Source organism: Oreochromis aureus, linkage group 3, assembly GCF_013358895.1.
Source record: "Oreochromis aureus strain Israel breed Guangdong linkage group 3, ZZ_aureus, whole genome shotgun sequence".
NCBI lineage: Eukaryota > Metazoa > Chordata > Actinopteri > Cichliformes > Cichlidae > Oreochromis > Oreochromis aureus.
In genome coordinates, this window is record NC_052944.1 from 70947618 (window position 1) to 70975536 (window position 27919).

General features: G+C 39.5%; 1 protein-coding gene across 2 annotated transcripts; it reads left to right on the plus strand.

Moving 5' to 3' along the window:
- The first annotated feature begins 1341 nt into the window (after positions 1-1341).
- LOC116334342 lies at positions 1342-14244 on the plus strand. Of its 2 annotated transcripts, XR_005611158.1 has the most exons (5): positions 1342-1489; positions 2932-3004; positions 3427-3513; positions 10820-11182; positions 13031-14244. XR_005611158.1 is itself a non-coding variant. In XM_039608058.1 (3 exons), the coding sequence occupies exons 1-3, from the start codon at positions 5897-5899 to the stop codon at positions 13372-13374; spliced, it is 780 nt and encodes a 259-aa protein (XP_039463992.1). In that variant the 5' UTR covers positions 4316-5896; the 3' UTR covers positions 13375-14244. The 2 variants fall into 2 exon arrangements, 1 of the variants encoding a protein (XP_039463992.1); XM_039608058.1 differs by lacking the exons at positions 1342-1489; positions 2932-3004; positions 3427-3513 and adding an exon at positions 4316-5969.
- Positions 14245-27919: the final 13675 nt, after the last annotated feature.

The window sequence follows — 27919 nt, forward strand, 5'->3', positions numbered from 1 at the left end:
GCTTATTTTCTTCATTTCCAATATGTCTGTGAAGGTTCTCAGTCATCCAGGTCATCGTAGTCTAAGGAGCTTGGAAAGAAAAGCGTCTGGACTTCTTTAAGTTGCTTCAAGACGTTTGTCTTGGGGAGACACTCCCACAGAGCTTAAATCTGGGACTCTCCACCATTTGACCTTAGAACTGAAGAAGTTTTTCAGATGAGAGGTGAAACGTCTTCAAGCAACTTAAAGAAGTCCAGACGCTTTTCTTTCCAAGCTCCTTAGATTCAATTTTCAGTATTTAGTTCAAGGTTTTTACTGTTTGACTATAAACTGTTTTTCACTCAGTGCCAGCTCAGAGAAACAGACTGACCTGGTCCCTCCTGGTCACACTTTGTTCCTCCTCTCTTCTCTCCTGCTGAGTTTTACCACATTTGTTTTGCTGCCTTTTACTGATCGTGCTGACATGTTTCAGTGGAAGAAGAATAAAGAGGAAAAGAATAAAATCTTCACATAATCAGAGTAGCTGCTGATTAATTTTCACTCAACCATTTAGTCCTTGATGAAGGTAGTTTTACAGCAGGACATTTGACATGATATGAAACGACACACCCAGATTTCAGCTGTCCCAACAACAAACACTGACTGGTGAACCCATCTGACCACAATATAACAAAAGCAGGCCTTTATGAAATGTGACACTCTTTATGTGACTCACTTCACCACAAACACAAAACTGTTTTTAGAGATTCCTTCAGATCCTTTTAGAGGAAATGTCAATGCTGAGAATCATTGGAAACAGAGACCGAAATGTTAGTGAATTAAGGTCAAAATGGGACTTTTCATGTATTATAACTAGTTTTGAGCAGCCAGCTACCTCACATGATGATATGAGTCTTCATAATTTTCCCAAAATGCACTTTTTCAAGTTTTCACCTATGAATTATCAGACATAAGATCACACAGGGTGTGTTTCTGTTTGTCTTTGTCATAGATATTAAATTAGTAAAATTTCTTTAAACATGATATATCCCATCATGCACTTGGAGTTGATTTGGTTTCAGCTCAAATTCCATTTTCAGCCCTGAAATGTTTATGTGGCTTTATCATGGACGTTCCGTTATGAGGAATCAAAATGCTGAAAAAATCAGGACACAGATTTAAACCTCTCAGCTGTGTATAAATTTGGGCTACTTTAAGTATGTTTATGGTATTTGTCAAATAAAGAGCATCAAATCCTGTCACTTGAGAAGTCGAGGAATTTGGTTGTATTAGTGATGCTATGAAGTCAAACAGGTCTAAGATGTGTCATGTAAAACAGCTGACGGGGAAATACGGGTTAGATTGCTGTGTGTAGCTGTTTAGTGCGGCCAGAGACCAAACCAAGGTCACTGTCCTCAAAGATTTTCTTTTCTTTTTCTTTCCTATTTTTCTATTTGCTCTCAGTGGATACTTTTTCCATCCTGATGATGAGAAGAATGTTTGAAGATTTCAGAGATCCTTCAGAACAACAGTAAGTGTTTAAAATGACGTCTTTCAGTCTTTTAGCTAATCTGGCAGGATAACTGAAGTCTGTGAGCTTTAGAGGATTAACAGATTGTTCATGTTAATCCATCTGAACCAGGATTAAAGCTTCACTTTACTGGTTACAGATGAATGTCATGTGGAGTTAGTGTGAAGCATTTGATTTACTGTTGGCTGGTTTTTACTCAGGTACTCACAGAGGTGGGAAGTAATGAAGTACATACACTATACATATTTATATGTACATGTACTTTGTCACTATGTTGTATTTGTGTAGTTTTTTTTTCTGACAACCTTTCACTTTTACTTCCTACATTTTTAAACAAATATCTTTACTTTCTAGTTCTTACATTTTCAGAACAGGCTCATTATTTCACATCACTGCAACCCTTTAAACATCGAATCTATTTAAGTGTAAACAGTAACACATGAAAGGCAACCTGCAGAATGTATTTGTAGACAGGGATGTGACTATGACGCACGCTGGGGGTTAAACTGAAAGAGTTAATAAAGAAAGCTGATAATCACTGTCATGATCTGACCTTAATGAAATGTGACACACTTCATGTGACTCACTTCACCACAACCACAAAACTGTTTTCATAGATTGCTTCAGATCTTTTTAGAGGAAATGTCAGTATTCAGAATACTTGGAAACAGAGACCAAACTGTTAATGAAATTAAGCTAAAATTGGCACTTTCATGTATTAAAACTAGTTTTGAGCATCCAGCTATCACACATGGTCATATGAGTCTTTAAAAGTTAAAATCCATCATTCTTGGACTTGGAGTTATTAAAAATAGTTTAATTTCAGTTTTTAACTGAAAAATATTTGTAGTATTTGTAGTACAAAAAAACAGCTGCTTTGTAATGAGACTTTGTACAGATGAAGGTATAAGAGGAAAAAGTTGTTACTTTCTGCTGCTCTGCTTTCACAAGGGGTCAGGGAACCTTCGACATAAGTCTTTTCTATGTTGTGTATGTTTAGTATTAAAAAATGAACCTGGTTTACTTTTATCATTATTATTATTAATTTATGATTATAGCATTCATACATAATTTCTACTGCTATTAGACCAAGTTCATCTAAATCCACGGACAGAGTTGAGGGGAAAGTCAGCACATTACTCCTGTGTTTGAAAAACAAATTCACTTCCTGTCACTGTCAAATCTCTGCTACTTTAGGTATGTTTGTGGTATTTGCTTGTCAAATCTACAGGCTCTGAGCCAATCACTTAAGAAGTCAGGGAATGTGGTTGCTAAGGTGATGCTATGAAGTCAAACTGGTCTAAGGTGTGTCATAGAAAACAGCTGACAGGGAGGTATGAGTTTGATTGTTGTTTGTGGCTTTGTAGTGCAGCCACTGACCAAACCAAGGTCACTATCATTGTTTGTTCACTTTTTTCTTTATTTCTTCTATTTGCTCTCAGTGGATAATATTTCCATTTCCATACTGATGATCAGAAGAGTGTTTGAGGGTTTCAGAGATTTCTCACAACAACAGTAAGTGTTTAAAATTACATTTGAGAGGTCATCTAGCAGGTCGACTGAAGTCTGTGAGCTTCAGATTCATTAACAGATCGTTAATGAATCTGTAAGTCCAGCTGAACCAGGATTAAATCTTCACTTTACTGGTTACAGATGAATGTCATGTCAAAAACACGTAAAGCGTTTAGTGGTTAAGCTTTGACTCAATTACTTTCAGAGGTAGGAAGTAGAAAGTACAAATATTTTGTTCCTGTACTTTGAATTTTCAGGTATCTGTACTTTACTTGAGCATTCATTTTTCAACAACTTTTTACTTCTACTCCTTACATTTTGAAACAAATATCTGTACTCCTGATACTTTCAGAAGAGACTCATTATTTCAAAAAGTTTGTCTCACAGTGTCTTGTAGCTAAAGGTCGAGCTGCTGTATTTCACAGGGAGAGAAAAGACAGAGCTAGCTGCACTCAGAGATGGAGAAGATAACAAAGAGGACGGGAGAGGAAGAAGAGAGCTTAGATTTAAAGGTAAGGACTGTTTGGTGGGATTTGATAAACTGGAAATTTTTACCCTACATGTAAGTCCCTGTGTTTTTAAACCAGATATTGAGTCTGTACATTTGACAAATAGTTAAAGGTTGCATCAGCTCTGGCCCTGGCAGCTACTAAAGTAGCGAAGGTGTGCTTGGATTGCTTGCCATCTGTGACAACCTACCCTAAGACCAGAACCTGCTGCTGCACCTTTGTTCTGTAGCCAGACCACAAACCAAACCCCACCATGAAATTATTGGGAAATCTGATTCTTTTTCCACACACTGAGCAACTAATGGGGTGCCCTAGCTGTTCAGTAGGTTTGTCACCTGGAGGTGGTTTCCAAGAGTAGGTGTCGTTTCATGGCAAAGAGAAATAAACAAATAATTTTCTTTATATTCAGTGACATTAATACCACAAAACATCATCCTTTAAATTGTATTTGCATTACTGTAAAAGTGAGCTTACAGCTATTCCCTTTAGAGGTCATCACATCTGCCTCCATCTCACCCTTTCTCTCTGCATGTCTTATACAAAAAAGTGTATAAATGATTACAACTGCTATTGTCATCATAATATCAACAAAAGTAAATAATTAAATACATACATAAATAACTTAGACTGTCTTGTATGTAAGTCTTCCACCACCCAATTTTCTCCAGCTGTGTAATCAATTTCTATTTAGTTTCTTTTCAGTCACATTGATCATTGTGCACTGAGAAAATCAAACGTGACATAGAGGCACAGAGGACACAGGAAAAATGTCTTCAAAATTTTTTTTTATTTTACTCCCCCTCCCCCCAAAAAAACAAACAAACAAAAAAAACAAAAACAAAAAGCATTCAGAAAGACAAAGTAGTGGGCCGAAAGAGTTAAACTAAATATAACTCTACTTGAAAAGTAATTTCCAGAAATGTAACTAAACAAAGTAGATGCAACTTCACTCAAACACTGACCTAAATACAAAGAGACAGCAGGGTAACCTTTATAGTGGTTTGCCCACACAATGAACAAAACAAAACAAAAACAAACTCCAATACAGAACAAGCACAAAAAAACACAACTAAACCTAAAAAAGAAGAAAAATAAAAACACTTGATGACAAGCACTTGATTGGTGCTGCTGAGCAGGCATTGTGGTTTCAAAGTCATCAGCACTTGGCCACGCCTTTTGCTCAGACAGGAAGCAGCCACCTCCCCAAACCAGGTAACAAAGAAAGAGAAACATAAACCACACAATGCTATTATGGTTGCCCTTCATAATGTCACTGTTAGATTTAAGTACAGACATTACTGAATTATATTACTGAAATAACTGCAAACCACACTAATGGTCATCACATATGTTAATTATAGTACAGTGTTCCAAAGTTTCTTAGTAACTTTTAATTACCAGGAAACTTAAAGTTGCTAAGGTGGGTCAGCAGGAAATCTCCAGTTTACTTTTTAAAGCAGCAGGCAAACTTATAGACCTGGAGATGTTAGTGCTACTATATCACTGTGTGCTAAGTACATGTTGTGGAGACAGGCAGAAATATGCTGCTCTGTTTCAAATGCCCAATAAGAGGCCATCCACCCATCCATCCATCTAGTCTCTTCTGCTTATTCTTTTCAGAATCTCCATTAGTGGGGATAGTAATGCAGTAATGTTACTTAATTACTCACTGGAGAAACTAATTTGTTCCACTATTTGTAAGATAGGTGTTACTCTGTCATGTGACCTGAAACGCATTTTCATATAATTACCAATTAAAATAAAGATGGGGCTACAGTCCCACACAATAACACAAATCCCAATCCTTAAATTATAAAAAAGTGACCCACAAAGCAAAGGATTAACACGGTTTGCCTTCAAGGTAAATGTTGTGCCTCAGCGCTACACCCAATCTGTTAAAGTAAGTCCAACTTGTAGGAAACTCTATTTTCTCCTCCTGTCATGTTTCATGTTCGTTACAGAGAAACGGTGTTTGTCCACAAATCCATTACGTACGTTCAAATACAGCTGCAGCAGTATGCTAGCAACCAAAATAATTACTGGGAGAATTTTGTAATCCTGTAGGAAAATTGTTACTAGGGAATTTTTCCCTAGCAACAGGTGATTGCCACGGGGTCGCTGAACAGCCAGTGTGGCTCCCACTGTAGCAGCCATTTCCCCCGTTACTGCCATCAACCTGCAGGAGCTCCTCACAACTTATGGGGATTTTTGCCTCATGATCCGTGGTTAGCTGGTCGTTAGTGGCCCACTGTGTAACTTGGGTCTTAGCGCTTGTACTGTTTATTGGGTCGTACCTGAGTCATGTGACTTAAAATGACGTAAGTCACATGACTTCATCACCTGGAGAACCCACCTTTCCGTGTTAGCTTGGAAGCTAAATACGGAAATGGCTCCTCGAACATTTGCTCCGCTTTGCTCCGTTTCACTGTTGGTCGGCGTCTTCATGTTTGTCTCAGCAGGTGAGATTTAACTTTTGGAAACTAAAAGAAATCCCCACAGAGATAAACAGAAGGAATGATGGTTTGTAAGCGTGTTTATTTTTCTGTGCGAAATCACGTTCAGCTTTAGAAAGTGAAAGAAGCCCGAGTTCACAATCCAAGATGGCGGCAGTGCTCGTAAACATTAGTGAAAGTTTAAAATTTGTAATGCTAATGTTAAGTCTGCGGTGGAAGCAGCCCCTGAGCTAACTACTGTTAATTAGCAGTTGTCGGAAAAGAAGGGAGAACACAATTTGTTTTGCTCCCGAGCTAAGGCGGAGTCCCCACCCATTAACACCCCATGATAGTTTGTCGCCCTGTGGCATAGTCTGTTATTCTGCTAGTTATTCATCCTTAACTATCAATGGTAGCAAAACCACCCAACAGTTTAAGTACAACGTTGCAGTCCCAAAAAGTTTTCAGTGGGAGAAACGTTTCGTCACTCATCCAAGCGACTTCTTCAGTCTCAGCTGACTGCAGGTTTCCCCAAATCTTATAAACAGTACATTTGTGCAATAACTGAAACCAGCCCACTGAAGGAACAATGGGCTGTAAGATCAGTTTAATAAAAAAATTATAATACAAATTGTCACAGCCACTAATCATTAAGAATTAACCAATGGCCATGAGTCCCATTCACAGAGAGTTGGGGAATGGCTGCAATCACAGCATTGTAAGATGGTGACAGATGTATCCTTAGGCCCCCTCCTCGACTCAGAGATGGTCTTTCCCTTTTCACGTAAATGGCCTCCTTGACTCCGCGCTCAAACCAGTGTTCCTCCCTGTCCAGGATGTGTACATCCTCATCATTGAAAGAGTGTCCACTGGCCTGTAGGTGTAAATGGGATTATATCACAAGTCAGCACTGAGAATCTGTTTCACACTCACAATCTACAGTATGTTTTGTAGATAGGGATGTGCTTATTAAGAAAAATTAAGCAAGTTAACAAGTTAACTTGAGCTGAAAGTCAGTTTTTAGTGTTATAAGGTTTTAATCGTCATGGAAACCAGGTGAAAACAACTCCGTTTTCTCTGATTACTTTCTTTACCATAAGCTCTCCGTATGACGCTGATTATCTGCTGAAGGAATATTAATTAATGTTTACCTCAACAATATCCTTAAAAGAGCCAAACAGTAGCAATAATAATAATGCTTTTTATTGTATTATTCTTTATAGAATTGTATCATCTGTTCTTCTGACAATGTCTGTGATTGGAGTGAGTTATGGTTAAAGTCAAACTTTATATAGCGCATTAAAAACAACAACTGTTGGCCAAGGTGCTGTACAATTAAGATATTCATAAGAAATAAAAACAGCAGAAGACATAATAAAAGTTAAGAAAAAGAATGATAAAATTAGAAGATTTGATTAAGAAAATAAAAGTCTTACAAACTCATTCTGATTTTAAAGCCAAGGAAAAAAAAAAAAACTGGTTTCAGCAGGGTTTTGAAAGTGTCCAATGTTGGGGAGGTCCTGATGTGAAGGGACAGTTTGTGCCACAATTTAGGAGTAGTAACAGCAAAGGCCTGGTCAAAATAAATAATAAAATCTTAAAATTAATAAAAGACTAGCTCGTCGACAGTGGTCATAGTTAGGGATGGGTATCGTTTAGGTTTTATCCGATACCGGTGCCAAACCGGTACTTTTGAAACGGTGCCGGTGCTTAAACGGTGCTCAAACCGGTGCTTAAAGAATGGAGAACACAAACTTTGTCCAAAAACCTCTCATGTTTAGCTGTTTTTTTTGTAAAAAGATAACAATGTTAGCCTTTTCTGCAGCTATAGGGCATATATGGTATCACTCTTGACTGGAAGTAGTGCTTAAACAATGGAAAAAACACAAACTTCCCATATGGAAAAGAAATAGTAAAACTTATACAAGACTTAGATAACATGTGGCCTACTTCATATAGTGAATCATTTAAGGCTTATATGATTCACTCATGAAAGTGGCCACTTTCTCATTACTTTCATATATTGTTTTAGTAAGTATCCAAAACATACAAGTTTCATTTATATAATTTTTCAAGGGATCTTATATCTGTTTTCACTCTTGTATGCTTTTCATACAAGTTTCACACAAGACAGATACAAACTTTATAAGATTTTTATATATCTTTTACATATGGGTTTGTCCAAAAATCTCTCATGTTTAGCTGTTTTCCACTCTTTCTTTGGTCATTTTAGCCTTTTTGGCCAGGGTGAAGGGAGCATCTGCCATCAAACAAGAAGACAGCCACATGTAACTACGACGGTGTTTGCTAGTTCACCTTACATGCATTAATGTAATAATGTGGTTAGCGTACTCAACGTTAATTACACAAGAACAACATGAAGCTACTCACGCAGAGAAGAACGGCTGCTGCTGCCATCATCATCCTCATCATTTCTGCTACGCTGACAGGGCTAGGGGCCAGGACTCTACTCTTTTGGGGGGGATGTTGCTAACTCCAGGTCCGCTAACAGGCACCACACCCGCAGTAGATGTGCACGGTGTGAGGTCTCGCAGCAAGCTATCAAACACGGCAAATTTCTCGGCTTTAAAAAAAAACGCTATGCATCGCCAGGTGTTTCATCAGATTTGAGGTGTTACCTCCTTTGACAGTATCACAGTATCAGATTAAAGCACTTGTTGCAGGCTGCTGAGTTTGCACCTTTTGCTGTGAAGTACAGCCAGACTTTTGACCGCTTCGCCTTGGGCATTTTTAATCTGTAGCTCTGCTCTGAAAGAACGTACGTACCTGGCCCCGCCTACTATCCTCGGAAACGTAAAATGATTGGCTAGAATTGGCTCAGGAAAAAAAAAAGCACCGAAATAAAGCACCGAAATGTGCGCTGCTTTTCGGTCTGGTTACTACCGTTTATGTCAGCACCGGTGCCATCATGGCACCGGACACCGGTACCCATCCCTAGTCATAGTTCTACGTTACGAAAAAAAAGAGTAAAGCATGTGAACCAGAAACGTTTTTTGAGCACACACTGAGGCTGAAGCAGAAAGGGTTAACAAAGGAAGCTGATAATCACTGTCATGGTACTGATTGTCTCTGACTAGAGTTTTAGGTTTGACGAAGAAACCCTGACTGTGTTGAAGTGGCTTTATAGTAAACCTCTCAGATTAAACACTGTAAAAACATTATGTTACTTTAACCTATTAAATAGTTGTTCTGAATCCAAAACTTTATTGATCCCAAAGGAAATTATGCCATGTAACCATTGCTATTGCAGATAACATTGCACAGTGCAAAAAGGCAGTTTTGATAATAGAACATTATTCAGTCAACCTTAGTTTACTTTTCAAGTAAGAGTAGAACAATTAGATTCAATGTAATTTGCATGTTTCTTAGTCTCAACTAAAATGTATTTATTGCAGGAGAACTTAAGACAAACTGAAACTTTAAAGAACAAACTTGTTTAGTTGATCAGGTTTTGTTCTTTCTTGAATAAATAGACATAGCACGCAGGAATTTGTACACACATGGGTATAGAATAGGTTTAAATTGAGAGGCTGCATCTTACTGAAAAATGGAAGATATACATAAAAAACAAAACAATGCAGGCAAAGCAGAGATATTTCCTGCTGATTTACATTTATGTAAATTTTCAAAATTGTTCACCATCAGGGAAACAGATCAGTAGGTTAATGAATGAGTGCACTGGCTTGCTTCTTAAGTTGTGAGGGGCACAAGGCATTTTTAAAATTAACCTCAGTGTTGACATTCTGATTTTGTTGGAAAAAAAAAAGAGAAATTTAAAAAAAAATCCTAACAGCAGTTTCCTGAAAAACGCTTAAAAACAGAGCACGACTTTCTGCTCAGCAGATTGTGGCATCACCTCCACATAGCATTGCAGCAAATCATAGTGGCATCTGTAGGTGCCACTCTAGGTAGCAGCTACAGCTACTGCTGTGACCTGTACCTCTGCCTAATGCAGCATGAGGTTGGGTGGAGTCTGTGTTAACGTCACACAGACTCCACTGAGAAGAATAAGTTTAAAGAGGAGTTTACAGTCCACCAGATGTGGTGCATCCACTGTTCAGGGACTGTCTTTCTGCATTATAACAGAGTCAGTGTACAAAGTATGTGGTACAACCGGTCTGTGGGTCGTTGTTGCTTGTGTTGTTGTTGGTTCGTCAGCCAGCCACAGAGAAGAGAGCAGATCTACGATAAAAAGAGCTGAAATGAAATCAAGTGTGAAGAATAATGTGTCTCTGCAGTCACAGATTATTGTGTCATCCAGTTACAGTAATGCAAAGTCAAGACTTTGGAGGACTGTACAGGAGGGCATCTGGGTGAAAACCCGTCTCTTCCTGCTGTCCAAACAAAAATGTTTAAGCAGACAAACGCATAAATGAGGGTTTATGTGTGTGTCAGTGTGATGTGTTGTAGTGTCAGGAGTCAGTATACAGCTACAAAGCTTTTTGTTCAGTGTATACAAACAGCTGTAGCTCCATAAAGGCAGCATGCAGAGACTCACAGTGTCTTATAATGAGAGGCTGCTTTCTCTCACACATTATGTTCACTTATTATCAGGACATGTTTCTGTTCTGTGAAGCTGCAGGAAATGTGGAGTCTTTCTGGAAAGATCTCATGCTTAAAGCATTTCTGAAAACTCCTGTGCACCAAACACTTATTACAGTTCAAAATTAGCTCCTTATTTATTGTAGGTAGGTAACAAAGTGAGACAGCCTGACTTTAGAACAGTGAAAAAAGAGGTTTGATACAAGTGACCTTCACTCTGATTTGCTGCTGTAGAAGTGAACAGTTATACCTTGTACTATGACCTTTAACCTCTCTGCTCTGCTTTGTTTTTTTTTCTTTTTGTCCTCTTTCAGATCAGAAAATCATTCCAGCTGAGTCTGGACAGAAAAACGTCACTCTGCCATGTCGAGCTCCAAATAACAACATTATCATAGTTATAGAGTGGAGCAGAGCTGACCTGGGAGAGAAATATGTGCTCCTGTTCCGGGATAAGCAGCTTAACCCAGATCAACAGCATCCATCATTTAAGAACCGGGTGGATCTGCGGGACAGACAGATGAAGGATGGAGACGCGTCTTTGATTCTGAAGGATGTGACGACTAATGATACTGGAACATATGAGTGTCGTGTCGTCCAGGGAGGAGCAAAGCGCAGGAAGAGAGCAATTTTAGATGACAAGCCTGTCAGCATCATCTACCTCAGAGTTGATCCTCCAGGTGAGTGAGTAGAGTTGAGTGTGTGTGTGATCAGAGGTGAAGCTGCTTCCTGGTTGTTGATGTTTGTTTCTAAAGATGTTGTTGATGAGACTTTGTAGAAAGCAGCTGGGGCCCGTTCTTCGTACCTCGCTAAGTAAGTTAGCCGGATTTGAATGTTGACGATTTCGCGTGATCTTGGATCGTTCGGTTCTCCGAAGCTCATCTGGGACTTGCTGTCATAGCAACAGATCCGTAAGCGTAAACCTGCTCGGGAGCAGGTTTACTTTATGTAAACAGGATTAGATCGCGGCCACTCAGGTATGTCCGCTGCAGTTATACGAAAGCAAGAGCGATATTTCACCACTGTTTTACCATAAATAAATATCATCAATGTAACTAAATATAATGCAGCATTTGATTCTTTTATTGATTTCATACAGATACATACAGGTCATTTCCTAAAAAAACGGAAATGTACTATTAATCATTCTATTACATGTATTTGATTATGTCAGATGTAATTCATATTTTAGAGTAGTAATAGTAAATTACTACGTGCAATCAAGATGACAGACCACGGGTATAAAAGCGAAGGTGGATTTGGGAAGTCTGTCGCAGCCATGTCCTGTCCGTTTGTACGCGAGCAAGGAAGGTGCAAGATTGATAAGGAGAGTTTACAGAATTTAGCGTATATTGCGGGATAGACAGGATCCTTTAGCTCAGCGCGACAGTGTGCTCATAGAGAGATATCGATTCTCCCGTGAGGGTATTATTTACTTTCTTCCTCTCTCTCACACTCTCTCTATAGATATATAGATATATATATATCTCCCAACTTACTGTGCATGCTTCAGTCACCCCTTGCATGGGAACAGGTAGAAGTGATGGAGTGTTATGTAAAACTACACAAAAAAACCCCACAATGTCAATAAATGTCACAGTACAAAAAGCATTTTAATCAAGGCAACAACCAAATATTTTACATTGTACAAATAGCACCAGTTATGAAGGTGCTGCTACTGCACCCCGGCTGCTGGTCTAAGGAAGAGCTGCCCCCAGGGATGCCCTCAACAATGGGTCTGGTGGCATTCAACCCTAGGGCCAGCTCCTCTGCCGGGTGTGACGAGGGGTGCAGGACCACCACCTGTCTTTATTTGCTCTGCCCTTTTCTTGGTTGCTGTTATAAACAAACAAACAGATTATTTCAGGGTCTCTTGTCATAGACTAAAAGCAATATAAGTGATAAATATTACCATTCTGTGGAATATTCTTATATTTCACTTTTACTTGTCCCCATGTTCTAGTGGGTCCTGTTGTGGCTCTAATGTGAAAGAGGATATACTGTAATATAATATAATAAATTACTTACGAGTTTAATTTGTCAGCAACTTTCTGCCAGCCCTCTCTCCTTGCTTTTGCAGCCTTTGCAGTGTTCCCTTGCGTTTTAATTAAACTCTGAAACTCCTGATATCCCTCAATCAAGAGTTCTTGCTCTGCTGCCGTGAAATACTGAGCGCGCTCCTTCGACATCTTCGCCGACCAATCACAGGGTTGCCGATCAATGTTTCTACTATCGATGCGTAGCCCCTTTTAAGCCACCCAGTGATCTCAGATTACTTCATCCAGCTATACTAATCGTCAACAACAGGTGTGTTCGGAGAACCGGATTAGCGAGCTCAAAGTTAGCGCGATGATTTGATCTTGGATGTAGTAAGCGAGGTACGAAGAACGGGCCCCTGGTCTGAGTGATGTGATCAGAGTGCAGTAGATAATGTCTGACAGCAGTTTGAAGAGGAAATGGATTCTGTTCTGTTCTTCACTCATCACCTACCTGACAGCTGACACCTCACACCTGTTTCTCACCTGCAGGTCAGACAGGAGGACATGGTGAGCCTGGATACAGCAGAGGACATTTTGGAGTGATAGCAGCGTCAGGTTTTGTTTTAGTTCTTTTTGTTGCTGTTGTTTTGTTGATCAACAAACGATATAAACAACAGATTCAGGAATCACACTGTCCTCACTCTGAACCACAGATTCAAATGTCTAAGAACTCTAAACAGCTGAATTCTGTATCTCGTGCTGATGAACACAGAGACAAAAATGATCTGAAAACGGACAACGGTCTCCAACACTCCACAAGGAGTGATGTCACTCTGACAGCTGAGGATGAACTGCTTCACCATCCTCAGCAAACAGCAGGACAGCGTCCATAGATAGGAGACACAGAGGATGGATCTGTTGGACTGATTATTGGTCTGACTGTTTCTGCTGTGCTTCTTGTTGATGTTGTTGGTTTTTTGATCTACAGAAAACATAAACAACTTCATACCAGGCTCCTGTTGAACTTCAGCTTGTTTGAAATGTCAGCTTAACTGTGATTCTGGCGTTGTTGTTTTCAGTCTTCCAGGATAAGCAGCTTAACCCAGATCAACAGCATTAGTCTTGTCACAGAAAATGTGGAAAGACAGAAATCAATAACACTAAATATCTATCAGGTACATGTCAGACACATCCAGATTTTAGGTTGAATTTGCATTTTATATCTAATCAGTTAATATCTGTCTGATAGCATTCAGGATCAATTCATCACAAGTTACTTGTTTGACTCGTTTTTAAGTTTAAGTTCATTAAAATGAAACCAAAACATTTCGTTGTAGCTGCAGAGTCCGACATTTTCTCCCTTTGACCTGGAATGATTCAGGCAGTGGGAAGCATACGCTTTATTGAACTTTACCTTCCATGAAGGCGACTCTTCAGTCTGTTACTGTCTAATTGTTACTTCATATTAAATATTCCAGGAGGTTTTCACATATTGGTCCTTCGTTTCTTTTGTTTTTTTTTAATGCTAATGGGTGTGGGTTGTTTGTTGTCTGTTTGTTTTTTATCAAACTGTGACTGTAAATAATTTTAATCAGAAGCTCTCTGACTACCTGAACATTGATGGAAATTTTATTGCACCTTGAATCAATCAAAAATAAATATAAACGTGTGTAAACTATGCTTGTTTCCACTTCATAATTACAGTCAGTTGTGCATGTATCTGTGATACTATTGACTCAATATAACATGCCCCTTTTTAGTGAGTTGTGCTGTTATGTTTTTCTTTCAAGCACCATGACCGTATATTATAATCTTCTTACCCATGTATTAAACAGGAACTCTAAGAGATAAACAAGCCTTCAAGGTTCAATATAAAAACCAGAGTTGAGAGGTTATTTGGATGGTAAATGGGCCAGATTATGCATTCAGTATTTAGTTGGGTGTTAAATGTATCAGTCAATACACTTAAACTTACACCATTCTCCCTATCCTGGTATTCTAAAAAGTACTTAGTGGAAATATTAAACAATATTAAACAACCTAACTAATAGGGTTACCAACTCCCATAAAAAAGATAGGGAACCACCCTCCGCCTCATGATGCTTAATCAACGTAATTGACTTTAATTTAATGCATGTGTTAAAAAAAAATGCACAGAAATAAATTATTTTTCTACAATAATTAAATAGATTCAACATCTTTCTTCAACAGAATTGCAGACTGCACAGATGGTACCTTCCCAAAGGACAAAGTACAATATCTTACTAGGGGGTATATTAGTCTTAATATTTACTATATACAATAATGGATTTCTATACATTTTACATCAGATGAAAATTTTGGTTGTAAGATTCAGATCATTATTTATTAAAAGCTAGATATTTAAATTAGAATAAGAAAGAAAACAGTTATCAGCTTTGTTCCCCCTGTTGAGGATAAGTGATGGCTTAATATACATCAGAGTTAAAGAGACTATAATTTGGGATTGTGTGCAATATTACTTTGGCGGTTAATGGATGTGTTGTGGAAAATCTTAAATAAAACTGCAACTACCAGGTGAGTGTGTCTTTTGAAGTGAGGTTTATTAAAGAAAAGGGAAAAGAAAAGCACTGCGGTGGAGAAAACAGTCAGATCAAACACCAAACAGTTTTCTGAGGATGGACACGGCCCATATAACTCTTTTATAACTTCTCAAACAAAGAACATTTCACAACTCTTTACATGTGGGCCATCTCACAGAGGCCTATACCTATACCTTCAGTCCCATCCTTAAAACCTCCTCCCTCACAGAGGGAATTACATATGACCTTGTTTTCTGCTTGTCCTGCTTGATAAGCAGGAGTCTCACTATCTGTTTAATGTCTCTCATTACAATGGCCTCACTGTGTGTCTCGTAGTGCACATGCATACAATTAAGTGAGAAAGTGACATTACTATCCCTACTGTGATATGATTAAAATATGTGATTAATACATGAGAAAAGAAATCTGCTTTCACGGGTGTAATAATACAAATAGACATTTCTGGAATGGGAACAAAGAACTGGGGTGCAGGGCAGATAACAGATAACAGCTAACCCGCATGCCCAGGACAGTAAGCACGATGTACTGAGGGTGAGGTGCAGACAAATCTCTGCGTGATCCCTACCAAGATAAAAAGGATTGGAGAGACCGGCGTTGCCTCCACACCCCCTCTTGCTGTTAATGTTAATAATTTTACACAGTGTTCTGAATGATGAACAATGGTCTACAGTCAATCTTGTGTATTGTTATACAAACTTTGGTTGTAAGATTCAGATAACTATTTAATAAAAGCTAAATATTTTATATGAGAGTAAGAAAGAAAAGTATTTCTTTGTGCCCCCCTTTCCCTGTTAATGTCCTACCTGGCCCACCGGCAAAACTTTGCTAGACCCGCCCCTGCACAGTTACCAGCCGTCAGCTACACAAAAAAAGGATCCTGGTGTTATTTGTCTCTCAGAAACAGTTCATAACTTCCCTTCAACTCATCCATGTCACCTAAAAGGTAAACCTGTTTCTCCATCACCTGTTCAGCTCTGATGATTCAGTAAGGACATCTCCTGGTTTCATCTGCATGTTTCCCTCTCACCAGATAACCAAACCGATATCATGACCAGCAGCTTTTACAGCTGTGACTCCAGCAAACATCAGCTGATACTAGAAATTAATATTAAATAAATTCTAACAGCAGCGGATCAAGCTTAAACGTGCTGCTGTTGTTTAGCGCAACATCCGCTGGTTTCTTGTTTCTGGCGCAAAGTGGGCGATAAACAAACGAGAGAAAAGCCGATCAGCTGATCATTGATCGGTTTCATGATTGTATTAGCAACCGGAAAAGGGAGGGGGGGAGAATGAGAGAAGAGGTAGCTGTGCAGCGTAAAGACGCAGAATAACTCCAACTTTGTGTCTTTTTTTTTCAGTCTAGCTGATGTACGGAACAAATCGCGTTCCTTTTCACCTCAATACAGAACCTTTTTTTTTTTCGACCTCTTCGGCTGTAATGGGTACAGCCCAGAGTTCATCGTGACCAATTGGCCAATCCACCACCTTTCATTATTACAAAAACAAAACAAAAAACAAAACAAAAACATTGGCCCATAAAAATGGAAATATCACCTTCAGCCCACCGGGCATTTGCTGCCTGCCATTTTGGAGGTCCTAGAAGAATAACTTTATAGTCTTGTGCATTCTAAATTAAGACATAAAATAATTAGAACACCCTACATTACACATTTGCACCATATTACAACACCATTATAGCAAATACCTGTGAACTGCCACAGGTTAATAAAAAAAGTTAAGGTTACCCTAAACCAGGAGTCCGCACCTGCAGCTCTGGAGCCACGTATGGCTCTTTAGTCCTTATACTGCAGCTTAAGTAAGTATTTGACTGGAGTGTATTTTATAAAATTAAAACATAAAAAAAATAAAATAACAAAATGAGATTTTATTATTTTTCATCGCTCAAAATAAGTGTCACACTCGCGGAAGCTGGTATACCTGGTATACCTGGTATACCTGGAGAATTTCAAGCCAAGATAGGTCAAGTATGGAGAAATGTAAGAAAAGAAAAATATCTGAAGAAAATATAACATTTAATGATGCTGGGCAGATTCAGAAATAGGCAAAATAAATATTTATGCAGATATTTTGCAAATATTTATTTTTCGTTTTTTAGTAGCATAGTGCTTTTTTTCAATTATTTTTTAAATTCAGGTCAAGGCTCCTCTACACGCTTCAAAAGCCCAAAGGCGATAAGGATGACAGCTCACAACAGTTTTTGTTTGCTAAACGGATAATATAAGTTCAGCTTTTTAATTAATTTAAAGAAGACCTTTAACTGGGTGTCTTTCTTTTTTGTTATAGTTTTTTAAGAGTTAAAAATGTGTCCATCACATGAATAAAATGTAATTTTATCTGTAGCACTTCATTGATTTCATAAGCAACACACTTTAGTTGTTTATACAAAGCATAAAGGTGAAAAGCAATATATACAGTGTTATCTTCATTTTAGATGTCAAAAAGTATTTGCAGCTCCCAGTGTTTTCTTTTCTGTGGAAAACGGGTCCAAATGACTCTTTAGGTGTTAAAGGTTGCAGACCCCTGCCCTAAACTAAATTTAAAAATTATACAAAAAGGCAGTTTTAAAGGAACACAAAATGGTTTAACAATTTAAATCTGTTCTGCAGCAACAGAGGGTGATCAAGCCATGAAGGCTAGTGCTCCTAATTCCTACAGGTGTTCCAACTTTTCTGAATTAGTTAGTCTGTCTGCATAAAAGCAGTGTTATAGCACACTGTGGTACCATATCTGTGTAAGCATCAGTTGAATAGTATTGTACTGCAGAAAGTTGTGTGTTGCTACAAAAAAAAAAAAGCAATTGACTAAGTAGATATTTTGAATCATCAAAATTTAAGATCTTTGGTTCATCACGCGGGATCTCCGTACGCCTTCAAGTAGGAGAAAGGATGGTTCCACAGTGTGTGACATCAACTGTCAGACATCGAGGAGGAAGTGTGATGGTCTGGTGCTGTTTTGCTGGATCCAGGGTCAATGATTCATGAAGACATTGTGTTTGCCACCCCTGGCATAGACCCTCCCAGAGAGGCTGAGGAGTGTGATCCCCCTGTAGTTGGAACACACCCTCCGGTCCCCTTTCTTAAAGATGGGAACCACCACCCCGGTCTGCCAGTCTACTGCCCCTAATTTCCATGCAACATTGTAGAGGCATGTCAACCAAGACAGCCCTATATCATCCAAAGCCTTCAGAAACTCAGGGCATACCTCATCCGCCCCAGGGGCTCTGCCACCAGGGAGTCATTTAACTGCCTCGCTACCTCACTCCCAGAGATTGGCCGGTCATCCCCTTCATCCTCAGACTCTGCCTTCTCCATGGAAGACATGCCAGTGGGATTAAGAAGGTCCTCAAAGTATTCCTTCCACCACCCAACAATTTTCTCAGTCAAAGTCAGCAGCGCTCTACCCGCAGTATTCACAGTGCAGGTAGAACACCGCTTTCCTCTCCTGAGTTGCCTGACGGTTTGCCAGATTCTCTTTGAGGCAATCCGAAAGTCTTTTTCCATGGCCTCTCCAAACTCCTCCCAAAGAGTTTTTGCTTCAGCCACTGCCTGCTCTGCACACGCTAACCAAGCCTGACTTCTTCCTCAGCTTGATGGCTCCCCTCTCACCTCTACAGAAACCTGGTTGCAGCAGGATGATTATGTTAGTTTAAATGAATCAACACCCCCGAGTCATTCTAACTACCAGAAACCTCGAAGCACAGGCCGAGGGGGCGGTGTGGCAGCAATTTTTCACACCAGCCTATTAATTAACGAAAGACCAAGACAGACTTTTAATTCATTTGAAAGCCTGATGCTTAGCCTCGTCCACCCCAGCTGTAAAACTCAGAAACCAGTCTTACTTCTTATCATCTATCGTCCACCTGGGCCTTACACAGAGTTTCTCTCTGATTTCTCAGACTTTTTATCTGATTTAGTGCTCAGCTCAGATAAAATAATTATTGTGGGTGATTTTAACATCCATGTAGATGCTAAAAATGACAGCCTCAACATCGCATTTAATCTGTTATTAGACTCAATTGGCTTCTCTCAAAATGTAAAAGAACCCACCCACCACTTTAATCACACTCTAGATCTTGTTTTAACATATGGAATAGAAACTGAACATTTAACAGTGTTTCCTGAAAACCCTCTGCTGTCTGATCATTTCCTGATAACATTTACATTTACAATAATTGATTACACAGCAGTGGAGAGTAGACTTTATCACAGTAGATGTCTTTCTGAAAGTGCTGTAACTAAGTTTAAGAATATAATCCACCCACTGTTATCATCTTCAATGCCCTGTACCAACATAGAGCAGAGCAGCTATCTGAACGCTACTCCAACAGAGGTCGATTATCTTGTTAATAATTTTACCTCCTCACTACGTACGACTCTGGATACTGTAGCTCCTGTGAAAACTAAGGCCTCAAATCAGAAGTACCTGACTCCGTGGTGTAATTCTCAAACACGTAGCCTAAAGCAGATAACTCGTACGCTGGAGAGGAAATGGCGTGTCACAAATTTAGAGGATCATCATTTAGCCTGGAGAAATAGTTTGCTGCTTTATAAGAAAGCCCTCCGCAAAGCCAGAACATCTTACTATTCATCACTGATTGAAGAAAATAAGAACAACCCCAGGTTTCTCTTCAGCACTGTAGCCAGGCTGACAAACAGTCAGAGCTCTACTGAGCCAACAATCCCTTTAACGTTAACTAGTAATGACTTCATGAATTTCTTCACAAATAAAATTCTTCTCATTAGAGAAAAAATTACCAATAATCATCCCACAGATGTAATATTATCTACAGCTACTTTTAGTACCATTGATGTTAAGTTAGACTCTTTTTCTCCAATTGATCTTTCTGAGTTAACTTCAATAATTAATTCCTCCAAACCATCAACGTGTCTTTTAGACCCCATTCCTACAAAACTGCTCAAAGAAGTCCTGCCATTAATTAATTCTTCGATCTTAAATATGATCAACCTATCTCTAATAATCGGCTATGCACCACAGGCCTTCAAGCTGGCTGTAGTTAAACCTTTACTTAAAAAGCCATCTCTAGACCCAGCTGTCTTAGCTAATTACAGGCCAATCTCCAACCTTCCTTTCATATCAAAAATCCTTGAAAGAGTAGTTGTCAAACAGCTAACAGATCATCTGCAGAGGAATGGCTTATTTGAAGAGTTTCAGTCAGGTTTCAGAGCTCATCACAGCACAGAAACAGCTTTAGTGAAGGTTACAAATGATCTTCTTATGGCCTCTGACAGTGGACTCATCTCTGTGCTTGTCCTGCTAGACCTCAGTGCTGCGTTTGATACTGTCGACTATAATATCCTATTAGAGCGATTAGAACATGCTGTAGGTATCACAGGTACTGCACTGCAGTGGTTTGTATCATATCTATCTAATAGACTCCAATTTGTACATGTAAATGGAGAGTGGTCTTCACCCACTAAGGTCAATTATGGTGTTCCACAGGGTTCAGTGCTAGGACCAATTCTATTTACATTATACATGCTTCCCTTAGGCAACATCATTAGAAGACATAGCATAAATTTTCACTGCTATGCAGATGACACACAGCTCTATCTATCCATGAAGCCAGGTAACACACACCGATTAGTTAAACTGCAGGAATGTCTTAAAGATATAAAGACCTGGATGGCCGCTAACTTTCTGCTTCTTAATTCAGATAAAACTGAGGTTATTGTACTCGGCCCTGAAAATCTTAGAAATATGGTATCTAACCAGATTCTTACTCTGGATGGCATTACCTTGGCCTCCAGTAATGCTGTGAGGAACCTTGGAGTCATTTTTGACCAGGACATGTCCTTCAACGCACATATTAAACAAATATGTAAGACTGCTTTCTTCCATTTGCGCAACATCTCTAAAGTTAGAAATATCCTGTCTCAGAGTGATGCTGAAAAACTAGTTCATGCATTTATTACTTCCAGGCTGGACTACTGTAATTCTTTATTATCAGGATGTCCTAAAAACTCGCTGAAAAGTCTTCAGCTGATCCAAAATGCTGCAGCAAGAGTCCTGACAGGGACTAGAAAGAGAGACATATTTCTCCTGTTTTGGCTTCCTTCATTGGCTTCCTGTTAAATCCAGAATTGAATTCAAAATCCTGCTCCTCACATACAAGGTCTTAAATAATCAGGCCCCATCTTATCTTAATGACCTTGTAGTACCATATCACCCTATTAGAGCACTTCGCTCTCGCTCTGCAGGCCTACTTGCTGTTCCTAGAGTATTTAAAAGTAGAATGGGAGGCAGAGCCTTCAGTTTTCAGGCCCCTCTTCTGTGGAACCAGCTTCCAGTTTGGATTCAGGAGACAGACACTATCTCTACTTTCAAGATTAGGCTTAAAACTTTCCTTTTGCTAAAGCATATAGTTAGGGCTGGACCAGGTGACCCTGAATCCTCCCTTAGTTATGCTGCAATAGACGTAGGCTGCCGGGGATTCCCATGATGCATTGAGTTTTTCTTTTCCAGTCACCTTTCTCACTCACTGTGTGTTAACAGACCTCTCTGCATTGAATCATATCTGTTATTAATCTCTGTCTCTCTTCCACAGCATGTCTTTATCCTGTTTTCCTTCTCTCACCCCAACCGGTCGCAGCAGATGGCCCCGCCCTTCCCTGAGCCTGGTTCTGCCGGAGGTTTCTTCCTGTTAAAAGGGAGTTTTTCCTTCCCACCATCGCCAAAGTGCTTGCTCATAGGGGGTCATATGATTGTTGGGTTTTTCTCTGTATTTATTATTGTGCTATCTACTGTACAATATAAAGCGCCTTGAGGCGACTTTTGTTGTGATTTGGCGCTAAATAAATAAAATTGAATTGAATTGAATTGGTGCCCACCATTTGGTTCGAGGCTTACCACCATGACAGGTACCAACCATTTTGCGGCTGTAACTGCTTCGGAAATAGAGATGCCGAACATGGTCCATTCGGACAATGTCTCCAGGCTCCCTTGGAATGTTATTTACACTAGGTTTACTATCCTGCGCAAATTTGCGTAACTTCCCTAAACCCAATACCCCCTAGAATTACTGGCTTTTTTATTTTCTGGTGCAAGTCCCGAGGTGTTAAGCACCCCTGCTGAGATTTTCACAGGTCGTCAGCTTGTTTCTCCTACAGCTTTTGTTGTGCAAACCACCCATTGTCCTTGAGGCCTGGCACATTTGCATTTGCTCACTCAGAGTTGCTCAGATCCAAGGCAGGCCAAACCTCTGTGTTACAACTTTCAGAAATGCCTGATAGAAATGCTTCAACTTACTCATGAGATTTTGACCACATTTTTTGCGGAAGTCACAACTATACTGAATGCACGACCGTTGTTGCCAGCTGCAAGAAATGCTTGGTAGGGAACAGCTGTTCCCTACCAAGGTTCGTTTCAAAGTTTGAAAGACTTTGAAATAAAACAGACTTGTGTACCCATATATTGTGAATGTCTGTCTTTTGTATGTAGGTTGTAACACAGAGGTTTGGCCTGCCTTGGATCTGAGTAAACAAATGCCAATGTTGCACAAACACACACACACACACACACAGCAAATCTGCATTTATTTGTCCCACAAGTGCATTGTCATTGCAAAAAAGTGGACAGAGCACGGTATAGAAAGTGCACTATACAAACAATCTGGAAACATAAATATGGACACGTGTATTCAAAAATATTGGTGTATGTATACACACACACACACACACACACACACACACACACACACCTATCTATCTATCTACGTGTGTGTGTGTGTGTGTGTGTGTGTGTGTGTGTGTGTATATATATATATATATATATACACACACACACATATACATATATATATATATATATATATATATATATATATATATATATATATATATATATATATATATATATATATATATATATATATATATATATATATATATATATATATATATACATATATATATATATATATATATATATATACATATATATATATACATACATATATATATATACATATATATATATATATATATATATATATATATATATATATATATATATATATATATATATATATATGATATAGATGTGTCTGTGTGTATAACTAGACTTTATGCTTTAAGTTCATGAACTTATGGCATTCATTTCAATCCTGTTTGTAAGAGCAATCATGTGTCCTGTTGGTGCCATTGTGGATTGCTGGTCAGAAAGTTTTCTGGTGCCACTAATCAAAGAGACAATGCCCCGAGATAGATTCATTTCAATTATGCAACACCTTCGATTTGATGACAGGGACACGCGGGCAGAACGGGTGAAAACAGACAAATTTGCAGCGATCTCCGTCATCTGGACACGCTTCAACGAGAACTGTGCTAAGAGTTTCACTCCAGGGGAACACATGACCATAGATGAACAGCTGTTCCCTACCAAGGTTCGTTGTCCATTCACACAGTATATTGCAACCAAGCCAGACAAATTTGGGATCAAGTTCTGGATGGCCACGGATTTGGACACCAAATATGTCTGCAGTGCATCTCCTTACTTGGGAAAGGACCCCAGTCGTCAGAAGGGAGAGAGGCTGGCAGAGAACGTGGTCATGAAACTGATGAAGCCGTTTTGGATGATGGAAGAAATGTCACAACGGACAATTTCTTTACTTCACTGTCACTGTCGCACAGACTGCTGCAGCGCAAAACAACATTACTGGGCACGGTGAATAAAGTCGGCGTGAACTTCCTCAACTTGGAAAAGATACTGCAAAGCGAGAGGTATTCTCCACTTCAGTGCTTAGAAGTGGCAGTGTGTCCTTGACAATTTATGCACCTAAAAAAACAAGACTGTGTGTGTTCTAAGTTCCATGCACCAAGACGTGACGATCGGTGACGGCAGAAAGAGGAAACCCAACACGATAACAGACTATAACCACATGAAGGTATGTGAATGTGTGTACAATTTTACACCAGTGCTACAATGTTTTCTGATGTGTGCTATACAGGCCTATAGAAAAAAACATATACTCATGACTCTCTCTCTCTGCTTTTACAGTGTGGTGTAGACGTGTTGGACCAAATGGCACGGATGTATTCTGTAAGATCAGCAACACGCAGGTGGCCAGTAGCGGTTTTCACAATATGCTGGACCTGGCGGCAGTGAATGCCTACATTTTGTACAAGGCATGTACAGGGTGGACAGGCAAAAGAAGATTGTTTCTGCGTCTTCTAGCTCAGCAACTTCGTTGCCGATTCATGCAGCACAAGGAAATATTAGCACAGAGGCAGGCTGCTGCAGCTGCTGTGCCAGGGACTGTAAAGACAACGCAGTGCCAGGTGCAAGAGAGCTGCAACAGGAATCGCAGCAGATTTACCTGTGCAACATGTAAGAAATTCACCGGTGCCAAATGCAGGGATGATGGACACTGGGTCTGCAAACCCTGTAAAGTTTGAAACACTTTGAAATAAAACAGACTTGTGTACCCATATATTGTGAATGTGTGTCTTTTGTATGTAGGTTGTAACACAGAGGTTTGGCCTGCCTTGGATCTGAGTAAACAAATGCCAATGTTGTTGCCGCACACACACACACACACACACACACACACACACACACACACACACAGCAAATCTGCATTTATTTGTCCCACAAGTGGAAAATCTGCATTGTCATTGCAAAAAAGTGGACAGAGCAAGGTATAGAAAGTGCACTATACAAACATTTATATATATATATATATATATATATATATATACATACATAGTTATACACACACATACATAGTTATACACACAGACACATCTATATCATATATACACACACACACACACACACACACATATATATATATGTATGTATATATATATATATATATATATATATATATATATATATATATATATGTGTGTGTGTGTGTGTATATATGATATAGATGTGTCTGTGTGTATAACTAGACTTTATGCATATTATATAAGGTGTGGCTATATAAATATATAAATATATGTACAACTCTGTGTATATATGTTTATGGACAGGCATGCAGGCAGGTAAGGAAGGAAAGTAGCCTTGCAGGAAGGAAAAACTTGAATCTCTCATGGTTAGGGGTTGGGGAGGTGTGTTTGCACAACAAAAGCAGGAGAACAATGGAGCTGACGACCTGTGAAAATCTCAGCGGAGTGCCAAGAGGTGTTAAGGTCGGGGGGAATTTACGCAAATCTGCGCAGGCCAGTAAATCTAGTAGTAGGGACTTGCACCAGGGAAAAAAGGCTCAGTAATTCTAGTGTTAAGCTCTACCGAAGGTGTGCGTTGAAGATCTCGCAGACCGGGGCCTCTGCTAGACGTTCCCGGCAAACCCTCACTGTATGTTTAGGCGTGCCAGGTCTGTCCAGCGTCCTCCCCACCACCTGATCCAACTCACAACCAGGTGGTGATCAGTTAACAGCTCAGCCCCTCTCTTTACCTGATTGTCCAGAATATATGGCCTTAGGTCTGATGATACGATTACAAAATTGATTATCGACCTGCGAGCTACAGGGTCCTGGCGCCACATGCACTTATGGACACTCTTATGTTCGAGCACGGTGTTCATTATGGCCAAGCTGTGGTTTACACAGAAGTCCAATAACAAAGCATCACTCAGGTTCAGATCCGGGAGGCCATTCCTCCCAATTGCACCCCTCCAGGTCTCGCTGTCGTTACCCACGTGGGCATTGAAGTCTCCCAGTAGGACAACAGAGTCCCCAGGCGGAGCACCCTCCAGCACCCCACCCAGGGACTCCAAAAAGGCTGGGTACTCTAAACCGCCACTCGGCGCATACACGAGACAATCAGGACCCGTTCCCGAACCAGAGGTGCAGGAAACAAACCCTCTCGTCCATTGGGAGAAACCCCAAAATACAGACAGCAAGCCGTGGGGATACAGAGAATCCCACCCCAGCCCACAGCCTCTCACCAGGGGCAACTCCAGACTGAGACAAAGTCCAGCCACTCTTCGGGAGACGGTTCCAGAGGTGAGCCCGACTATATCTAACCAGGACCTCTCAACCTCACACTAACTAACTCAGGCTCCTTCCCCAACAGAAAGGTGACATTACATGTCCCAGCTTTAATTTGATGCAGTGTGAAAAAAATGCCCACAAATAAATTATTTTTCAAGAATAATTAAATAGATTTAACATCTTTCTTCAACAGAATTGCAGACTACACAGATGGTACCTTCCCAAAGGAAAAAGTACTGAGCTTACTAGGATATATTAGACTTAACAGTTACTATATACAGTAATGGACTTCTATACATTTTACATCAGATTAAAACTTTGGGTGTAAGATTCAGATAATTATTTATTAAAAGCTAGACATTTTAAATGAGAATAAGAAAGAAAACTATGTCTTTGTGCCCCCTTTTCCCTGTTCATGCCCTATCGGCAAAACTTTGCTAGATCCGCCCCTGCACAGTTACCAGCCGTCAGCTACGTAGAAAAGGATCCTGGTGTAGAAAGTAATATTAAATAAATTATAACAACAGCTTATCAAGCTTAAACGTGCTGCTGTTGTTCAGCCGCTGGTTTCCTCTTTCTGGTGCAAAGTGGGCCAAAAACAAAGAAGAGAGACGGACTAACGACAGAAAAGCCAATCAGCTGATCATTGATCAGTTTCACGATTGAAGTAGCAACAGGAGAGGGAGAGAGAGGCAGTTGCTCCATATATCGGTTGTTAAGCTTAACGTGAGAATGCTTTACAAACATTCAGAGATGAACTTACACGCTTGCTTTACTTCTCTCTGGGATAACTTCCTCGGAGATGAAATGCTGGTTTGCTAGCGAGGCTACAAATACACACAGCCGCTCCAACGTGACGCACACTGCTGCGACGTTATGAGTCGAGTTACGCCGTGTCGCAAGTTTTGTGAGGTGCTTTTTTGATATTTATCGGATTACATTTTTTTATTTCTCTCCGATATCCGATCCAGTAATTTATGTCAGTATCGGACTGATACCGATACGTAATATCCGATCGGTCCATCTCTACTCTAAAGGCAGCTGGACTTCTTTTGGTTCTTAAAGAGACTTATCTGTAATCAGGAAAAAGCATAGAAAATTTGCTAATTTCTATAAATGAGCAAATAAAAGAAAAACAAAAACTTGATTATCTAAATTTGAGAACTATAAACCGCACAAAAAAAAAATGTGTAGCTCCAAACAATGTTATATCATTTAAGACGTATTTGAGAAATAAAAATCCAACAGAACAACACATATGTTTCACCACACACCTTATAAATTATACTGATCACATATTTCTGCAAACATTAAAGGGCATTAGTAATCATTAAATACACCTGGAAACTTACTGGTGCTCAGTGTGATGATCTGCTTGTATCCATGGTAGTGTTTAAAGTCCAGCATCTCCCTCTAGTGGTCATATATAAACCATGTGTGAGGATGGTGTTAATGTAAAATGTGAATCATAGTGTTCCAGTCAGTCATCAGTGTGTCTCTGCACAGCTGTAATTAAAATGTGTTCAGAGGGCCTCAGTGTCTGAATGGTTCCAGTTCAGCTCCATAACAGCAGCGTCCCTGGTTTGATTCCTGTGTTTCAGCTCATATCTGCCTCTCTCACTGAGGGGGACGTCCACTACATGGGAATAGATTTTACTTTCATTTTTTTCAGATTTTTATTTTCATCTGTATGAATTTCTTGGGCATCAAAGATATAGAAAATGAATTACTGCAGTACCATGTGTGAAGCAAAAATAAAAAACATGAAATGAAATATAAGATATATTTCAGTTAATTTAAAACTGTGCTTTCTTACATGTTTCAGATTACAATAGACTTTTTATGTTCCCTCATGAAGGTTTGTTCTATTCTATTCT